The sequence below is a fragment of the Natrix helvetica genome (assembly GCF_964273705.1).
Source record: "Natrix helvetica genome assembly, chromosome: 7".
Taxonomy (NCBI): domain Eukaryota; kingdom Metazoa; phylum Chordata; class Lepidosauria; order Squamata; family Natricidae; genus Natrix; species Natrix helvetica.
The window spans coordinates 55,331,380-55,352,294 of record NC_138558.1 but is presented as its reverse complement, the minus strand read 5'-3'; the positions used below and the strand labels follow the sequence as shown (position 1 = coordinate 55,352,294).

At 39.6% G+C, this 20,915-nt stretch overlaps 1 protein-coding gene across 1 annotated transcript in view; it reads left to right on the top strand.

Annotated features, from left to right (window-relative positions):
• MAP9 (microtubule associated protein 9) overlaps positions 1–20,915 on the top strand; it is a 42,852-nt gene that overhangs the window by 10,410 nt on the left and 11,527 nt on the right. The window contains exons 5-10 of the mRNA XM_081958894.1: positions 6,261–6,493; positions 9,118–9,229; positions 15,976–16,256; positions 16,712–16,758; positions 18,093–18,267; positions 18,925–19,014. Of these exons, the coding sequence (XP_081815020.1) occupies positions 6,261–6,493; positions 9,118–9,229; positions 15,976–16,256; positions 16,712–16,758; positions 18,093–18,267; positions 18,925–19,014 (938 nt within the window). The remainder of the gene's footprint in view (positions 1–6,260; positions 6,494–9,117; positions 9,230–15,975; positions 16,257–16,711; positions 16,759–18,092; positions 18,268–18,924; positions 19,015–20,915) is intronic.

The following is a 20,915-nucleotide window of genomic DNA, read 5'->3' as shown; positions in this document are numbered from 1 at the left end:
GCCAGGAGAGTCGAGGGATTAGATCATAATTGTGATTGGGCCAGGCCAGCTAATTGGAACAGGTGGGTCTTGAGTTTCTTACGGAAGGAGCGGAGATCAGTAATGGTTCTAATGTCAGGGGGGAGGTCGTTCCAGAGGGTCGGGCCCATCACAGAGAAGGCCCTACTCCTGGGCGTCGCCCGCTGGCATTGTTTGGCGGACGGCACCCGGAGGAGTCCCTCTCTGTGAGAGCGAATTGGTCGCAGGGATGTATGGGGTAGGATGCGATCCCGCAAATAACTAGGTCCTAGTTATGGGGCAGGCACATGTGTAGCAGCCCCGGGACATTTGCCTGGTGCCTGCCCTCCTGGAGTACTTTCTTCCTTGTCCCGCTGCCGAAAGAAATAATATCCCACTGTCCTGGAACTGCGCTGTGCTGGGGAGTTCTCCTCCGTGGATGCGCCTGACTGCAGCAGCGCCAGTTGCAGCAGAGCACACCCTGTTTTCGCGGGCCCATTCCCCCGGCCGGATCAACCATGGTGGCACCAACAGATGGTGGGATATTCTTTTGGTGGCAGGAGAAGGAAGAAACTGCTCTCCCCTCCTGTAGCACTTTCTTCCTTCTCCCACCACCAAAAGAAAGAAAGAAATCCTGCTGTATTGCTGGTCCTGCGCGGTGCAGTTCCAGGATGGCGGAGAGCTAAGGCAAGCTCTGCTGCCGCTGCCGCCGGGCACATCCGCACAGAATTCCCCGGTGGAAGGGAACCCCACGCCGGCTCTTGGAGGAAGGAGGCAGAGATGCCGGCATGGGCTTTGCTTCTCTTATCCCCTTTCCTCACTGGCTGCAGCCCACCCCTGTCTGCCCTGCTTAGTTGGGTGGCTGGCTGGGAAAGCGGCGAGGGTGTGAGCGGCGGTGAGTGGTAAGGGAAGCAAATACCAGGCCAGTATCTCTGCCTCTTTCTTTTGAGAGCCGCAGCAGCAGGGAAAGTCAGGCTTCTTTGCCAGCCTCCCAGCTCGCAAAACAGAAATTTTTGTGGTTCTGTGGACATGGATAGGTTGGGGGGGGGGGGCATGTGACTGTGTGTGCGTGAGTGATGTTAAGGTGGGCATGCCCACTCAGACACATGTCGCCCCAACCTAGCCACGCCCATAGAACCGGTAGTAAAAAAATTTGAAACCCACCCCTGCATTTCCTGTATTCATAATAATGTTTATACTTATATCTGTTATCTTATGTATGCTTGACCAAATAAAATTGTGAATAAATATAACTGAATTCTAGTGAAATGCTATAAAGAATAACTGTTCTAAAAAGCAAAGGAGCTCTCATTTGCAGTCAAAACTGAATCAAATGTTGACATATATTTTGATACATTGTATTGTTTCAACCCAGTTTTGTATATGTATGTATATGTTATATATATGTCTGTGTGTCTGTGTGTCTGTGTATCCCTGATATATGTGTGCATGTGTGTGTGATATCTATATCTTTATATATGAGATAGGTAGGTAGGTAGGTAGGTAGGTAGGTAGGTAGGTAGGTAGGTAGGTAGGTAGATGTAGATGTAGATGTAGATGTAGATGTAGATGTAGATATAGATAGATACACACATGCACAAACATACATACAAAATTAAATTAACATTCAATTATATAGCTTAGAGCAGTGATGGCGAACCTTTTTTGGCTCCCGTGCCAAAAGCGGGGGGAGCTGGGGGAATGCAGGGGGGAGGTCGTCCGTGGGCCTTCAAGGTTATGTGGGGAAAATAGGAAGAGGAAGGAGTATTATATATTCACTGCCTTGAGTTATTTATAAAAATAATAAAGGTAGAATATAAATAAATAGACAGCTAATAAATAAATGCAGACTTTAATATTAAGTTTAAATCCTTTACCATACTTGTCACAGCAGTTCTTTTTTTCATTGTTATACTGTACTCAACATTTTATCCTTGTATTATTGACATCCTAAATTGTAATTAGTGTGGATAGGATATTTTTTTCTTCTCTATTTTTAATACTCTAACCCAGTGATGGCAAACCTTTTTTGGCTCGCGTGCCCAAGTGGGGGGAGCGCAGGGGGGACGAGTGTGGGCGTGCTGCACCCATAATGCAACGCGCGACCCCCCACTGCGCATGCGCGCACAACGCGCAACCCCCCCATTTTTACATGCTTTTTTCGCCCTCCCCAGGCTCCAGGGGCTTTATAGGAGCCTGGGGAGGGCAAAAGGAGCCTCCCCCAACCCCCCGGAGGCCCTCCGGAGCTTCAGGGACCGTCCGGAGGCTTCCTTGAAGCCTTCGGAGCGCTTAAAACCACCCTCCGAGCAAACCGGAAGTGACTTCCGGTTTGCTCGGAGGGTGGTTTTAAGCATTCTAAAGGCTTCAGGGACGGTCCCTGAAGCCTCCGGGGGGGCGGGGGGCTCTTTTCGCCCTCCCCAGGCTCCTATAAAGCCTCTGGAGCCTGGGGAAGGCGAAAAATAGATTTTAAAAAGGTGAACTCAGCTGGCCAGCGCGCGCATGCGTGCTAGCCAGCTGATAGGGCAGCGCCTCATGTGCCCTGACAAATGGCTCCACGTGCCACTTGTGGCACGCGTGCCATAGGTTCGCCATCACTGCTCTAACCCCATGATGGCGAACCTATGGCACACGTGCTACAGGTGGCATATGGAGCCATTTGTCAGGGCACGTGCTGGCCAGCTGACTTCAGCCTCCTTTTGAGGCCGTTTTTCTCCCTCTGGAGGCTTCCTTGAAGCCTCCAGAGTGCGAAAAACCGGCCCTATGGGCAAACCGGAAGTTTGGGAATGGACTTCTGTTTTGGCCATAAGGCCTTTTTTTTTGTCCTCCAGAGCCTTCAAGGGGGCAAAAACTGGCCATACAGGGAACCCGGAAGTCACTTCTGGTTTGCTCATAGGTTTTTGCCCTCCGGAGCCTTCAGGGAAGCCTCCTAAAGGCCCCTGAAGGCCCCAGAGGGCGAAAAATGGCCAAACCAGAAGTCACAATTCCCGAACTTCCGGGTTCCCCATAGGTCTGTTTTTCACCCTCCGGATCCTTCAGGGGCCTTTAGGAAGTTATGGGTTAGTCTGAGAGAGAATATTGGCTCATAATCACCCTGCTAATTTTCATGCTGAAGGTGGGACTAATACTCAGTATCTGCACTGTTTTGTTACAATTTGTGTGTGCTTGTAAGCGTGTGTGTGCGTGTGCGCATGCATGTTTAACATGTTAATGAAAGGAATAAATTGAAAAGCTAATATTGCAAGAATTAAAATACCAAAAAGTGGGTAAAAAGGAAAATAAAAGAGAAGAATCAGATTTCTGATTTTCTCCTTTGTATATAACGGTATCTGCTAATTTTGAATAATTTTAGACATTTGGGCCCCTATAGAAATCAGACTGTAGGTGATTATATTTGCCATGATGTGTTGCATATATGGGTACCATTCTTGCTTAAATTTATTTAAATTTCTATTGTGTATGTGTGTGTGTCTATATATATGTATATGTATAGGTGAATATGTGTGTGTGTGTGTATGTATGTATGTACATATACATATATACATTACATACATACATACATACATACATACATATATATATATATATATATATATATATATATATATATATATATATATATATATGTTGTGTTTGTGCTGATAAATAAATAAAGGGAGATTAGTATAGATCTATTTCAAGCTATTTAGCTCTCATCAGCTAGCCATACCCTTACTGGGAATCGAACCAGGGCTGTATTGCATATTAGGCAGATGTAATTGCCACTAAGCCACAGGCTCTCTTCCTTATCAGCTAGGCCAGGGAAATGGGTATATATTTGTGTTGGGCATCCCAGGGGTTGTAACACAAATATAAGTGTTATTGTCAAAGCACTTAGTATGCCCAAATATGGGAGGGAGCATACTGCTTCCCTATGCCTTTCAGCTCCACCTTAGGAGCCTTCCAGGCAGAAAACCATTTTTGTGTTGCATTTGTGCTGATAAATAAATAAAGGGAGACTAGTATAGATCTATTTCAAGCTATTTAGCTCTCATCAGCTAGCCATACCCTTACTGGGATTTGAACTTGGGCTGATTTTACATGTTAGGCAGTTATATAAACCTCTAAGCCGCAAACTCTCCTCCCTTATCAGCTGAGCAGGGAATGATTAAGTGTCTTGTCAAAGCAGCTGTTTTTTCTGCCTGGAAGGCTCCTAGGGTGGAGCTGTAAGGCAAAAGGAAAGCAGTATGCTCCCTCCCATATTTGGCCATACCAGGTGCTTTGACAATAACACTTAAGTATTTCCTTGGCTCAGCTGATAAGAGAGAAGAGCTTGTGGCTTAGAAGCTAATACAACTGCCTAACATGTAAAAACAGCCCGGGTTTGATTCCTAGTAAGGGTATGGCTAGCTGATGAGAGCTAAATAGCTTGAAATAGATCTATACTTGTCTCCCTTTATTTATTTATCAGCACAAATGCAACATATAGATATGTGTGTATTATTGAAATTGTGTCTTATAGTGCTGAACAAAATTTATTCTTGCTGCTATAAACATAGATATATGTTTAACTCTTTAAATTATGATATTTCTTTATTTTTTTCTAAGAATTATATGTAGTGAAAAAAGTTTTGGTTACATTTCACACTTAAATATTAGTATTTTCTGCTTTATACTATATATGACTTTATGGTACTTTGGAGTTTTTTTTTCTATTTTAACCAGATTTTTATAATGTCCCAAAGCAAGTAGTACAAACAAGTATTTTGATTAGGTTACTTCTAAACTAGGAAAGTACATTTTAAACTATAACTAGCTGAACATATAGCATCAAAATACTTCCTGACAACCACAGAGCAAAATACTGGGAGAACATTGACTTTAAATAATTTAATAGCTGTTGAAAAATAATTATTACCAAATTAACCTACATATCTGGCAAGAGAGAAACCGTTGGTTTTTACTATAAATTATCTTGTTTTAATAACACAGCAGATAGAAAATCAAACCTAGAAAATTAAAGGATTTTATTTGTTCAGTGAGTTTGCTGTTGATCATTCATCTAATTGGGGCCTTAAAGCATTTTCTAGAATTCTTGCATTGGAATTCTTTTTTTTTAAAGATTAGTTTATTTTGAAGTGTTTGCTAGAGCAGTAGAATGATAAAGCTTTTAGGCCCAGTTGGGTTACGCACAGTATATCTGCATTATCAACATAAAGATAAAGTGGTACACAAGGGAAGGACGTTAGAATTATGGTTTAGCAACAACATTGTTAATGAAAATGGTGAATAATAATCAAGGGAAGATTCATCCTGTCTTTAATACCTTTGGTAGCAAAGATGGGTTCTGTTAGATCACCAAAGATATTAACCTTAACTTCAATGGTTGTGCCATGATGTATTAGCTGTCAGGGTTCCAAATAGCATCCAAAATTAAATCAGAGTCCAAGGCAAAGTATTGCTCAAAGTTCCAATTTATTAAGAGAGCCATGTTGGCACATTTGGGAAAACCCGAATCTGAAGCTTCCTGGTTTTCCCCACCCAATTGAAAGTTCAAAATCTTGCCCACACGTCCATCACATGGGTCAATGTCCCAGTGCCATGCTGGCAGTTCTAACCATCAAGTTCCGGTCAAATGCAGAGGTGTAGAGACAAAAGGATGACCTTGGATTCTAGAAAGGAATTTTATTTTGGCTACATAGCATTTAACTCCATACCATCCCCCTCCCATTTTCCCATAATAGAAACGACATAATAGAATAATAGAAAGTGTGGCAGGCCAACGATCCAAAAGGGAATATGGCTGCAGGCCTGACCTTACATTAACACTATTAGAAAAGATATCAGATTATAGTTCTAGTACCTAATTTGGTGTGTGTGTTAAGGAATTATTTATGGTTGTGAAGAAGGGAGCAAGCTTACAAGGCAACCATGTCATGTAGAATTGTAGAATTGTGTTGTTGTTTTTTCACTTGGTTGCTAAAGTTTCACCTAATATATCAGGAGCAATAGGGAACAGATGGTTTCTCTGAATTGCATGTTAGTGTGCTACTGCAGAAATTAATTGCTTTCAAAAGAGGCATGCCTGCTGATACAAAGAAATGAATTTTAGCAATAAATACAAGCTCATATCTATCAGAAAGTCCCAGAATGTAACAAATCTTTGGACACATATTATTTGTGTGCTCTGACTATAACTGAATGAAGGCAGCATTTACGGAATTTAAATTTATTCTAAATGAACATTTTTAGAAGTAGGTAATCATTATTTTTTATATTTTTCTTAGCTGAAAATATAAGCATTCCTGCATTATATGATTTTTCAAAGCCATCTCCTCAACCTAGAAGTATTTTGAGGAAAAGTAACCACGTGGAAGACTACGAAGGAACGAAGGCAGAGGGAAGAATACCTAATCACCATCGCCTGTTTTCTTTATCTGCACCATCCTCTGAAACAAGATTAAATGATCAAGTGATGAAATCTGAAAGAAGAGCACTTTCTGAAAGTCCTGGTGCTGAGGTTAGCAGAATATTATAACTCTTACATATGGTACTAAATACCCAAAGAAAATTTACTGTAAGAATCTCATCTGATCCACATTTTAAGCTGACTTCATTCAGATTTTAAGCTAACTGACCAACTTAATGATAAATATAATTCATGTAATTATTAGAATAGAATAGAACAGAACAGAGTAGAATAGAATAACAGAGTTGGAAGGGACCTTGGAGGTCTTCTAGTCCAATCCCCTGCCTAGACAGGAAACCCTACACCACTTCAGACAAATGGTTATTTAACATCTTCTTAAAAACTTCCAGTGTTGGATCATTCACAACTTCTGGAGGCAAGTTGTTCCACTAATTAATTGTTTTAATTGTCAGGAAATTTCTCCTCAGTTCTTCTCTCTTTGATTAGTTTTCACCCATTGCTTCTTGTTCTACCCTCAGGTGCGTTGGAGAATAGTTTGACTCCCTCTTCTTTGTGGCAACCCCTGAGATATTGGCACACTGCTATCATGTCACCCCTAGTCCTTTTTTAAATCAAACTAGACATGCTCAGTTCCTGCAACCGTTCTTCATATGTTTCAGCCTCCAGTCCCCTAATCATCTTTGTTGCTCTTCTCTGCACTTTTTCTAGAGTCTCCACATCTTTTTTACATCGTGGTGACCAAAACTGAATGCAGTATTCCAAGTGTGGTCTTACCAAGGCATTATAAAGTGGTATTAACACTTCACATGATCTTGATTCTATCCCTCTGTTTATGCAGCCTAGAACTGTGTTGGCTTTTTTGGCAGCTGCTCACTGCTGGCTCATATTTAAATGGTTGTCCACTAGGATTCCAAGATCCATCTCACAGTTTGAGCAAGGTACCACCTATACTGTACCTGTGTATTTTGTTTTTCTTGCCTAAATGTAGAACCTTACTTTTTTCATCATTAAATTTCATTTTGTTAGATAGTGCCCAATGTCAAGATCCTTCTGTTATCTTAAGCCTATCTTCTGGAATGTTGGCTATTCCTGCCAGCTTGGTGTCACCTGCAAATTTGATGAGTTCCCCATTTATCCCCTCATCCAAATCATTGATGAAGATGTTGAAGAGTACTGGGCCTAAAATGGAGCCTTGGGGTACTCCACTGCATACTTCCCTCCATGTAGATGCAATTCCATTGATGACTACATGTTGAGTGCGATTGGTCAGCCAGTTATGAATCCATCTGGTGGTGATGCTGTCTAACCCACATTTTTCTACTTTATCTAGTAGTAGGTTATGGTCTCCTTTATAAAATGTCTTACTGAAGTCCAAGTAAATTATATCGACGGTTTTCCTCTGGTCCACTAATTTTGTCACTTTGTCAAAGAATGCAATGATTAGTCTGTCATCTGTTTTTGACAAACCCATGTTGGTTTTTGGTTATTACTTTGTTTACTTCTAGGTGTTCATTGATTTGTTGCTTGATTATCTTTTCCAGAATCTTCCCTGGTATTGAGGTCAGGCTGATAGGTCTGTCCTTTCCTGGATCTGTGTATTTTTATTCTTTTTTTGAAAGAAAGCTCTTTTCCAGTCCTCTGACAGTTCCCCAGTGCTCCAGGTTCTCTAAGATATAGTTCAGTGGTTCTGAGATCTTGCCTGCTAGTTCCTTCAGAAATCTGGGGTGTAATCCATTCTGTGTTGGTGATTTGAACTTATCTAGGGTAGACACGTGCTCAGTTACCATTTTCTTCTCTATTTTAACTTGTGTTCCTAATCTGTTTTTTGTGGTGCTGTTTTTGATAGGTTGGACTGTTTTTCCCTTTGTATAAAGACAGATGCAAAAAAATGAGTTTAAAAGATCTGCCTTCTCCCTGTTGCTTGTCACCTTCTTGCCACTTTCAGCAATGTACCAATTGTTTCCTTGACTTTTTTTAACATGTTGGAAGAAGCTTTTTGTTATTTTTTACTTTTTTTGCAAGGCTTTCTTCATTGTAAGCCTTAGCTTTCCTCACTTCATCTTTACCATTTGCTGATATTCTGCCTTAGTTATGTACCCCTCTTTCCACTTTTTATACTTACCCTTTTTGTCTTTCAATTTGTCAGAGAGTTCTTTATGCAGCCATGCTGGTTTCTTTTGAGAATTGTTATTTTTCTTCTACATTGGTATTGTGCGAGACTGGGCTTTTGTAATCACAATTTTTAAAATTTCCCAAGCTTCTTGAGTTGTTTCCCCCTTGAGGATTCTTATCCATTGAATCCTTCCCAAGCTTCTCTCTAAGTTTATTGAAATTAGCTCTCTTAAAGTCCAAGACTCTAGTTTGAGTTTGTTCTACTATTTGTGCTTGCATAATGTTGAATTCCAATATTGCATGATCACTTGCCTCCAAGGTTCCTCTAGCTTCAACACCTTCTATCATTTTCTCTCTGTTAGTGAGAATTAAGTCCAATATGGCTGATCCCCTTGTTCCCTTCTCTACTTTTTGGAAAACAAAGTTGTCTGCTAGGTTTGTTAGGAACCTGTTGGATCTTCCACTTGGTGCAGAGTTTTTATTGACTCAGTTCTGTGCATTTCGTCCCTCTTTTACTTTAGTATGCATATATGAGTGTGTCTATGTGTGTTGCATTTGCGTGTATATTTTAAGATACCCAAGAGACTTTATTTACATTATAGGGCCCCTTGATTGCAAACTCCTCATCCTCATTATCTATCCATTTTTCATCAGTAAATGAGAAAACTGGAGATTCTAATTTGGCAATATCTGGAAATGAAACCTCCTCTAAAGGTAAAGTATATGAAGATATAATACTTTGAAATATTATTTATAATGTATAGGATGTTTTAGTTATTTATTTATTTAAAGGATTTATGTGGCTGCCCGTCCTACAGCATAATTTTAGGTGATTTGCAACTATAATAAAACCACAAACACAATAAAAACAAGTTTTTTTAGCCCAGTCTAACACAATACCAATGAAGAAGAAAAATAACAGCTCCCAAAAGAAACCAGCATGGCTGCATAAACAACTATCTGACAAACTGAAAGACAAAAAAAGTAAGTATAAAAAGTGGAAGGAGGGGGACATAACTAAGGCAGAATATCAGCAAATAGCCCTAGCCTGTAAAGATGAAGTAAGGAAAGCTAAGGCTCACAATGAAGAAAGGCTTGCCACAAAAGTAAAAATTAACAAAAAAAGCTTCTTCCAACATGTTAAAAACAAGAAAAAAGTTAAGGAAACAATTGGTCCATTGCTAGGAGAAAGTGGCAAGAAGGTGACAAGCAACAGGGAGAAAGCAGAACTATTTAACTCATGTTTTGCATCTGTCTTTACACAAAGGGATAAAACAGTCCAACCTATCAAAAGCAGCACCACAAAATTAGGAACACAAATTGAAATAGGGAAGAAAATGGTAAGTGAGCACCTGTCTACCCTAGACGAGTTCAAATCACCAGGACCGGATGGATTACACCCCAGAGTTCTGAAGGAACTAGCAGACGAGATCTCAGAACCACTGAATTATATCTTTCAGAGATCCTGGAACACCGGGGAACTACCAGAGGACTGGAAAAGAGCTGATGTGGTTCCCATCTTCAAAAAAGGGAAAAAATTAGATCCAGGAAACTACAGACCTATCAGCCTAACCTCAATACCAGGAAAGATTCTGAAAAAAATAATCAAGCAACGAATTTGCGAACACCTAGAAGCAAACAAAGTAATAGCCAAAAGCCAACATGGATTTGTCAAAAACAGATCATGCCAGACTAATCTTATTGCATTCTTTGATAATGTGACAAAATTAGTGGACCAGAGGAATGCCGTTGATATAGTTTACTTGGACTTCAGTAAGGCTTTTGATAAGGTAGACCATAACCTACTACTAGATAAAGTAGAAGAATGTGGGTTAGACAGCATCACCACCAGATGGATTCGTAACTGGCTGACCAACCGCACTCAACGTGTAGTCCTCAATGGAACTGCATCTACATGGAGGGAAATATGCAGTGGAATACCCCAAGGCTCTGTTTTAGGCCCAGTACTCTTCAACATCTTCATCAATGATTTGGATGAGGGAATAAATGGGGAACTCATCAAATTTGCAGATGATACCAAGCTGGCAGGAATAGCCAACACTCCAGAAGACAGGCTTAAAATACAGAAGGATCTTGACAAACTTGAACATTGGGCACTATCTAATAAAATGAAATTCAATGGTGAAAAGAGTAAGGTTCTACATTTAGGCAACAAAAACGGAATGCACAGGTACAGTATAGGTGATACCTTGCTCAGTAGTAGTAACTGTGAAAGGGATCTTGGAGTCCTAGTGGACAACCATTTAAATATGAGCCAGCAGTGTGCAGCAGCTGCCAAAAGAGCCAACACAGTTCTAGGCTGCATCAACAGAGGGATAGAATCAAGATCACGTGAAGTGTTAATACCACTTTATAATGCCTTGGTAAGGCCACACTTGGAATACTGCATTCAGTTCTGGTCGCCACGATGTAAAAAAGATGTGGAGACTCTAGAAAGAGTGCAGAGAAGAGCAACAAAGATGATTAGGGGACTGGAGACTAAAACATATGAAGAACGGTTGCAGGAACTGGGTATGTTTAGCTTAAGAGAAAGAAGGACTAGGGGAGACATGATAGCATTGTTCCAATATCTCAGAGGTTGCCACAAAGAAGAGGGAGTCAAACTATTCTCCAAAGCACCTGAGGGTAGAACAAGAAGCAATGGGTGGAAACTAATCAAGGAGAGAAGCAACTTAGAACTGAGGAGAAATTTCCTGACAGTGAGAACAATTAATCAGTGGAACAGCTTGCCTCCAGAAGTTGTGAATGCCCCAACACTGGAAGTCTTTAAGAAGATGTTGGATAGCTATTTGTCTGAAATGGTATAGGGTTTCCTGCCTAGGCAGGGGGTTGGACTAGAAGACCTCCAAGGTCCCTTCCAACTCTACTATTGTATTGTATTGTATTAAGTTAACAAAATAAAACCCAGCATCTCACTTATCCGCATGACATGATCCAACAAACTATCTATAGACTGTCATCTTCCAATACCACTTATATCTAAATCAGTATTATAAATCTAGTGCAATTTTCCTTGAAGTAATTTCTGGCCATTAGCCTACATTTTTCAAAATGAGACTAGAGAATTATGTTCCTGTACTGTCTTTGCTTGTTTTTATCTAAGTTTCATAACATAAACAAACCAAATTATTTATATATTTATATATATATTGTGTGTTTAATTTATATCCTATTTTCTTTTGTTCTAAAATTAAATTTCTGTTACAAAAAGCCTATGATGCTGCTGATAAACATTATTAAGCCAGTTTTCATAGTTTAAATATAAATCATGTTTTTGTAGCTACCTGTCTTACAATTTGTCTCTTTGTGTTTTGCATTGATGAAGACCAGGGCCTAACAGAAGTGGTTATTCACTTGCTGGTTAGAAATAGATCTAAATGTTTAGATCCATGATTTTAGCGTAAAGTGAGTTACTTTGCTATGAGAATTGGAATGGTTGAATGGGCAAAATGTTGCTGACTGAATTTCTAGGTGTTCCAATTATTTTATAATTCTCTCACAGTTATCTGCCATTATATTTTCATATTTTCATGAATTCAAAAACCAGGAAAAACATTTTTCAATAAAATTCTAAATGATTTTCAAATCGGTTAATGTTTAATATCACTTTCAATCCAGCTATATATCGTCAATCCAGTAGCATATCGTCAATCCAGTATAATCTATTGTGGCAGTCCTCTTTCCTAACCCTTTTCCTTCCTTCCCCCTCCATTCCTTCCTCCTTCCCTCCCATGGCATTCATGTCCAGTGCTATAACATGATGGAAAATATAGTCTCTTGAAAAATTTTAATCTGAGCTACATTACATTCTCTCTTCCACAGAATTAATATTTCTCTTGTTGGGTTTACATACATTTTAAGTATCTAGATTAAATGAAGTAAAATCCACAAACACTAAATTATAAATATACCTGTCGTAGATTACCTAAGTGACAATTCCAGGATTGCAATTATTAAATGCTTGCCCTATTATAATACTTTAATTGATTTATAATATACTTGAGTATAAGGTATTTAAGATGAAGACTTCCAGATTTATTAGAGAAATGTAACGCAAGGATAATTTTTCTCTTTTTCCGTATTTGACCTTGATCTTTCCAACATGGAGATCATGGTTACATTATCAATCATAGTATATACATCATCCTTAACAGAAGGTAATCTGGGGCTACCTTTGAAGAGTATCCAAAAACATCAGCTGCATGGACAGTTAAACTGCTATTCTGTGAGCAGCACTGATTGCCAGTTTTCTTCTGGGTCCAATTGAAGGTGTTGGTTATCACCTTTAAAACCTTCATGGCATGGGTTCAGGCAGTCTGAGAAACCAGTTCATTTTGATGGAATTAGCATGCCCTACCCATGCTGGTAGAAGGGGCATGCTGGGCACCCCAACATCCAAAGGAATAGCCTTTTCTGCTCTTGCTCCTGCCCTCTGGACTATCATACCACCCACAATGAGATCTGCACTCACCTTTTTGGCCTTCCAAAAGGCCTTGCAGACATGGCTATGCCAATTAATCTGCACCCCAGTTGGGGTGTGGCACTTTGGAAGTGGTTGATGAAGTAATTAGATCCCCTTCTCCTCACTCTTCATCCTGGTTAATTTTACTTTCATTGAATTTTAAATTTATGAGCATTGTTTATTGTTTTAATGTTTTATAATGCATTTTAATTGAATGTCTGAAATGTGCCTCGAGTTCCTAATTTATTTAATAGATAAATATTTTTTTTAAAATGTTATGGCCCTACTTCCTATCAATAGCAATTATATTGGTTGCATGCAATGAAGCACTTCGGCACCAGGAAACCAGTTGTAAAATATCAGTTGTCACAGGCACTGCTAATAAATCGACTCCAAGGCCCTCCTCCTCCCAATTGAATGGCAGCATCACTTTTAGGAATCTGACATGTTGCCATCCTTAGAAAAAGGAGAGATCCACCTGTGAAAAGATAAAAACAAAAATTCCATCATAGTATTTTAACAAAGTTTGTCAGGATATTGGGATTATTTTAGCTACCCATTCATTTTGGGACGAAGGTAGATGCTTCCAAGCAACTAAGTATTGGGTTTTCTCCCTATGGTTCCTAGAGTCAAGGAATCCTCAACTTCCTTACCAGGGTTGGGCTGATCAAACGGGTGCACCCTGAGTCCACTAAGACAGAGATTTTTATCCCCCTCTCCAAGTTGGGGATAAACAGTCTTAGGGGGAAGGTAAGCGGTTTAATTGGTTTACTTACCAGTGGTTCATCCTCTGGATCGCTTCCAAGTGAGTATGGTTCCTCCTGCTGAGACGCCTGGGTTTCCTCCTCAAAGAGGGGAGGGGTGGAGATTCTACAATCTCCTTGCTCCTCAGGACCGTCTCCTTCCTGCGTTGGCCAGGTTTCATAGGTTTCCTCCCCAATGGGCACTCTGGTCTCCTAGCCAGTGCTTGAGAACGGCATTCTGCAACTCAGGGCCCTTCCTTTCCACACTTAAAACAAGCTGAGGGTTTTGGAGGCTGTTTGCAGATTGAAAGGTTCTTACTTCCAGTGGGGATTTCTTCCACACTCGCCCCGCTCGGTACTGGTTCCTCGATATGTCAATCTCAGCCTCTTCGGCAGTGAGATACCACTCACGTAGGTGGTTCAGTGCACCTCGGGCCACACAGGCATTGTAGAGGTCATCACTTAGCCCATCCTTGCATCAGCTTACCAGGATATCCTCTGGTCAGTTCACACGACATAATAGCTTTTGGAATTCTTCGGTATACTCTGCCACTGGCCACCGTCCCTGCTTCACAACTTTAATGTGGTCGCATGCTTTGTGGTCTGCAAGGGGGTCCTCGAAACGTCATCGCAGGGCCATTATGAAACGGTTGAAATCCAGCAGTTTTGGCACATCGGCATCATGTAAGGTTACCATCCATCTGGCAGCGGCTCCTTCCAGGGCTAGGGTAACCACTTGCACTCAGGATGCTTGCATTTGAAAATCGTATTCTTACATATAGGTGAGCACATGTGCCACAAAGAATCCCAATTTTTTCAGGTTCCCTCAAACTTCACCCCAAGGGAAGGAGTTTTTCTTTCTAATTGCAGGTTTTGGGGTTTTTTGGGAGTGGGCCCCAATCCATGCGCCAACTGGGGGAGAGGGTTTGCTGGGTTCCCTGCTGTTGCTGCTGTGCCATCTGCTTGATCAGCAGTGCCCAGAGGGGGTTAGCCCCTCTAGCATCATCTGCGGCTGCTGCCATTCTAATCTTGGCTGCCGATCTGGCTCCCCCCGGATGTTCAGATTTTCCTAAATCTCCATCACCAACTGGGTTACATGTCTCTTCAGATGATCCTCTCTCAGCGAGGCTTCATTTAGCTTCTCCTGGTCAGAGGGGGCTTCAGTCTCCAATTCCCACCCCGGTTTTCGGTTACCACAGGTGAGGGTGACTCCTCTGGACCTCCCATCCCAGCCGTCTTTCATCCTGATGCCGATTGACCAGCAGGACTTTTTGGGGTCCTCCAGGTTCACCTCATCCTCTCCGACAGGGTACATGAAGCAGGTCTCTGGTTGGTAGGGGTTTGATGTCTCCCTCCAACATTCAGCTTCCCCTTGCTCACTGTTGTGCTCCGACATGGTTTGCAGGGTCCCCTCAGTAGAGCAAATATTGCTTCTCCGGGCTGACCGTTTTGCAGAGCTTTGCTTTATGGGAAGGCTCCTCTCCTAACTTAAGAAAGTGAAGACTCTTGAAATGGAGTATTTCAAAAGGAACCTTTTATTAAGTAGAATGGCAGCCATTGAATTCAAAGCACCATCTGAATTCCCTTAGGCAATGCAAGTAAAATTAAAGCAGTAGAGACCCCTCCCATTAGTTAGAATGCAGATTTTAGCCAATAGACAAGTGTGGAGATGTTTCCTTTATCAACTGTCCTGAGAACTGAATAAACATACATTCCCGAGGCTATTTTCCATTAGACATTAAAGTGAAACATCCCACATGGCCATCATAAACATTCCCCCAAAAGGTGAGGGGATCTCAAGGCAGTTTGGCGCCAGGAAACCAGTTGTAAGATATCAGTTGTCACAGGCACTGCTAATAAATCAACTCCAAGGCCATCCTCCTTCCAATTGAATGGCAGTATCACTTTTAGGGATCTGACAGCATCTTTTGCACTGTACACACAAAGGAAGCTATCCTTATAGTGTTTATGTAGAGGAAATACACAGGCATCTGCCTCCCTTAATCCCATTTACCTTGTCTCTTCACTCAATCAAATATGTTTTCACATTTCCTGTTGTATATGGATATATATGTACTAAGGAATTAGTGTGATTTATATTTGTTTCATATGCAATTCTGAGGTAGATGTATTCAGCTTCACATACATTTGTCTGAATTCTTTTGTTATCATCTTTGTTAATTGTCTTTAAAATTAATACAATTGATAATTTTAACTTTTCCTTTTAAAAATAGATAATGAACATAAAGAAATTGACTATAGCCATGATCTCAGATTGCCAGAGAATGACAGAAAATCTCCTTCGGTGATAGAATTAATGATGACCACAGTTTATGAGAATACTAAGAAGCAATATAATTCAAATGAACACTTTCTAGAACAAAAAGTGCAGATGTTAAAACCCAGTGTCATTGAAGATAATTCTATTGAGACACCAAAAGATGATCAATCAGAACAGAAACTAGCATTAACTACTTCAAAATCTATAATGGATAATTCAAAGGATTTTGTAAAGGTAATATTAATGGGTCATTATCATGTATTCTTGGCAGGAATCAAATTAATATGACTGCTGTTAAAACGTGACCATTGCTGTACAAAGTAGCATAATGTTAAAGTGTTCATACATGATATACACAATATATTTAGTTATACATAACGATTACAAGCTTAAACTTGGATCTATGTTGTAATGTTAAGTGACAAAGGTCAATATTCGTAGTTTCTAATGGAATTATCTTTTCTTTCTCAAGCAAAATAAGTGCTTGAAAAAAAATAAATCAAGAGTTTTAAGTGTTGAATTGTAGCATAACAGTTATAGTGCCTTGTTAGACTTGGTGTATGTGCTGTAAAGGAAATTGTATATCACAACTTTTCCATCTTTTTTCAGGCCCTTAATTTCATATATCAACATAAATCGGTAATTTGAGTCTTTACTGGGTCGTATAACCATTTTTTTTGTTATATTAGGAAGAGGGTAAAGAGGTAGAGGCAGTTCCACAAAAAGCTAAAATCAGGTAGGAAATTTAATTTTTCTCAAAGAACTAATTGGAAATATTAATAATTGTATCTTTTTGGGCTAGGAAACTTCATTCTTTATATTTTACATAGTTAATAATAATTTGACATATATGCTGTGTGAAGTGGCATGATATTAAATTTTTCACAATTTATATTCTGATACATAAATGACAGACAATATAATTTAATACATGTAATCAGACTTGTGAGTTAGATGATTCAAGAGGCAGTAGTCATTTTCCAAAGCAATGTTCTGAAATATGTTTTAATTCATGATTGATATTACTGTATTTCTCAAAATCATTGTTTTTGTTGAACAGAACCTATTTAATATCTTTTATTTTAGAATCAGGTCAAACTGTTTGATGAAAAAGATAATCCAGGCAGAGTAAAAGGAAGGAGTTTTTAAAAATACATGACATGTGCACAGGAGGAAAATACTAGTTTTGCAATGAAGCTTTTGTTACCATTTTTTTTTACCCTCTCATTTCTTTCCTTCCTCTCTCTCTGTATATATATTGCTACTCTTACTATATTTTAATCCTTTTAATTTTTTTAGTTGCTTGTCACTGATCATATTTGCTATTAAATAAACTACATGTATGTGTCAGAGGTGGGTCCTCTCTATATGATCCGATACACCAGAAGAGGTAGTGAAAATCTGGCGTAACGAATAGGACCGGTAAAAATGGTGCTGGTTCAGGCAAGGGGGGAAAAAGCTTTAAAAAGTAAGGGGGGGGGGGGGAGAAGGAAGGAAACTCACTTTTCTGCTGGGAGATTCAGCAAAGGGGAAAAACACCCACAGAATTAGTAAAAAGTTTTGAAACCCACTCCTGGTTGTGTGTTTGTGTGTGTGTGTGTGTGTGTGTGTGTGTGTGTAATAATATAATTAATCCCAGATAAAAATTATTACATTAAAAAAGACAGATGTTTTCACTTGCCTAGACTAAATGTTCTAATGACAATTTCTAGTTCACAGACATATAATAGTTCTTCAGACAATGTGAAAATGTTGAATTCTATATTTCTTCTTCCAGAGATGGAAGTTTCTGACAATGTTCTCAGCTCTTCCTTTCAATAATTAACTGGATTGCAGAGTGAACAGGGCATTTGCAACATCAGAGGGCAAGAAGCTTGCCTACTGGATTCTCTAGACTATATAGAATATATTAGGCTGGATGTAATATTTTTGTTTCTTGAATTGTGCTTTCAGTATTGCAGTTGTGTTTTTAAGACTGTAATAAACCTAAGAATGCATACTTTTTCTTAGAATACCATGCTGTGTTTATTTAACCAATTAATAATTTAATATGATACTTTTATTTTACAGATCTTTGAGTACTCCATATTTGAAGAAAACAGGGAAATACTCTCCTGTCCCAAGAAGTACATCTGCTCAATATTTAGGGACATTAAAGTTCTTGGACAACAAGCATGTACAAAAATATGGTGCTGAGCTAGATAAAGCAGATAAAGCAGATAGTTTACGAGCAGCTGTTTACGAGGTATGTGCTTAGCATATTTAATATTATGAGAAAATCTGTCACATTAGCAGTTTCTCGATTTAGTTAGGTTACCAGTTTCTGGGTTTCTCATATCTGTTGAGATGATTCTCAGATTGGTGACTGTATAGAATGAATGAATGAATGAATGTTGAATGAACGAACAAATGAACGAACAAATGAATGAGAAAATACTGGTATTTGTCCTTCCTTTTATTTCATTTTTTAAACAAAAAAGGAGCAAATTGTCTTAAATTTCTTCATTTAATGTTAAGTCATTGGATTTTTTTGATCCTATTAAACCACATAAAATCCCAAATACAATTCAGGAACTTTGTTAGGTTAAACTGAATGCACACTGAAGATTCCACATTTCAGTTATTCCTCTTGAGGACATGGATTTAGTACAGATTCACCTAGCCAGCTCCCATTACATATTCCAATTTTAACTTTGATCCTCCAGGGAGACTTCTCTAGATTTATTGTTTTTAATAAACTTCAGCTTATATGCCTCCCAAATGATTTACTGCTGGGTAGTTCAGAAATCAATGTGAGATTTTAACAAAATCATATGACAAAATTGTCGTAAGGTGACACAACACTTTTCATTGATTTATGATAATTCCTGTGTGATTGCTATCTATTTCTCTCTCTTTATAGGACTGGTTGGAAAAGAAGAGAATCTTCCTTTTGGAATTACAAAGAATAAAAAGAAACAAAGCTGAGAACTTGCGACAGAAAAATGAAAAGGTTGGTTTTAAAACCTTAACCATAGGTTTTACTAAGGCATTCAATCAGAGGTAGATTCCTACCGCTTTGGCCAGATATGTAGTAACGCGGCTGGACACGTGACCGTACCAATTCTATCCTGGGCGCTGACATCTTTATTTTCTGTTCTGCACATGCACAGAAAAATCTTCATTGAAAAAATGTAATTTCCCCCCTTTTTTAATCGTGTGCGCATGCCAGTCCCTGAGAGTCCCCGGAGGCGTTTTTGCCTTCCCCCAGCCTCCAGAAGGCTTCAGCAGGGATCCGGGGAGGGAAAAATGTCCCTGTTTTTGCAAAAATCAGGTGAAAAATGGGCCATTTTTTGCAAAAACGGGGGCATTTTTGCCTTCCCCCAGCCCTGCTGAAGCCTGCAAAATGTTCCTGGGGGCCGAGGAGGACAATTTATTTTTCCTTACTGAGTAGTTTGCAGGTGCTCCCTTAGCTCCGGCGAGGCTGGACCCCCTCCCCCCGGTCAAAACTTTTTGAAACCGTTTCGATGGGCATGGCTTGGTGAGGGGGTCAAGTGACTAAGTGTGTGTGAGTGACATCAAGTTGGCCACGGCCACTCAGTCACATGCCCCCCATCTAGCCATGCCCACCAAACCGGTAGTAAAAAAAATTGAAACCCACCCCTGCATTCCATATATGCTCCAGTTATGTCCTGTTTCTTCTGACTTCATGCAAATGATGTTGGTCTTATAGACTGGCATGTATTCAGCATAACTGTAATAGTAAACGTTCATTGTTAAACTTAATTATGATAAATAAAGAAGCAAGTAAAGAGGATTGTATATCAGTTTATTTTATTATACACAGAATAACAAACATTAGTGTCAGCTCTAAACATAAACAGACAGGATGTTGATCATGTTTTTTTTTTCCAAAATAATTATTGATGTTTTTATATGTTTATATATTGGCTTTTAAATTTTTATTGGATTTTTTAAAAAAAATCTGTTGTAACTGCCTATATTTGCCCCCAATCAGCCTTGAATATAGGCAGTGCTGGCTAGGAACAAGTGTGTTCTGAACAATTGTATTTTTAAAGGTAGGTTTAGTAAAGGTGATGGGAAAGAAAGAATTTAATAGTATATTTTCCCCAGATCCTGAAGCTTTTCTAATTAAGGACAATATTTGTAGTTCTGGGTTGAAATGAGGTACTACATCTGATGTTACCTAGTCTGGGTAATAAAATGTCTGCAAGAAAACAATCAAGCTCAAAGAGCACCAAGGACTATTTACTTTTCTAATATACAAATTTATATTTATGCTTGTATGGCTTTATGTTCTTGTATCTCTACATAAAATATGAGATGAACAAAATACACTATATTGCCAAAAGTATTCGCTCACCTGCCTTTACTCGCATATGAATTTACTGTAAGTGACATCCCATTCCTAATCCATAGGGTTCAATATGACGTCGGTCCACCCTTTGCAGCTATAACAGCTTCAACTCTTCTGGGAAGGCTGTCCACAAGGTTTAGGAGTGTGTTTATGGGAATTTTTGACCATTCTTCCAGAAGCGCATTTGTGAGGTCACACACTGATGTTGGACGAGAAGGCCTGGCTCTCAGTCTCCGCTCTAATTCATCCCAAAGATGGTCTATCGGGTTGAGGTCAGGACTCTGTGCAGGCCAGTCAAATTCATCTATACCAGACTCTGTCATCCATGTCTTTATGGATCTTGCTTTGTGCACTGGTGCAGAGTCATGTTGGAAGAGGAAGGGGCCAGCTCCAAACTGTTCCCACAAAGTTGGGAGCATGGAATTGTCCAAAATGTCTTGGTATGCTGAAGCATTCAGAGTTCCTTTCACTGGAACTAAGGGGCCAAGGCCAGCTCCTGAAAAACAACCCCACACCATAATCCCCCCTCCACCAAA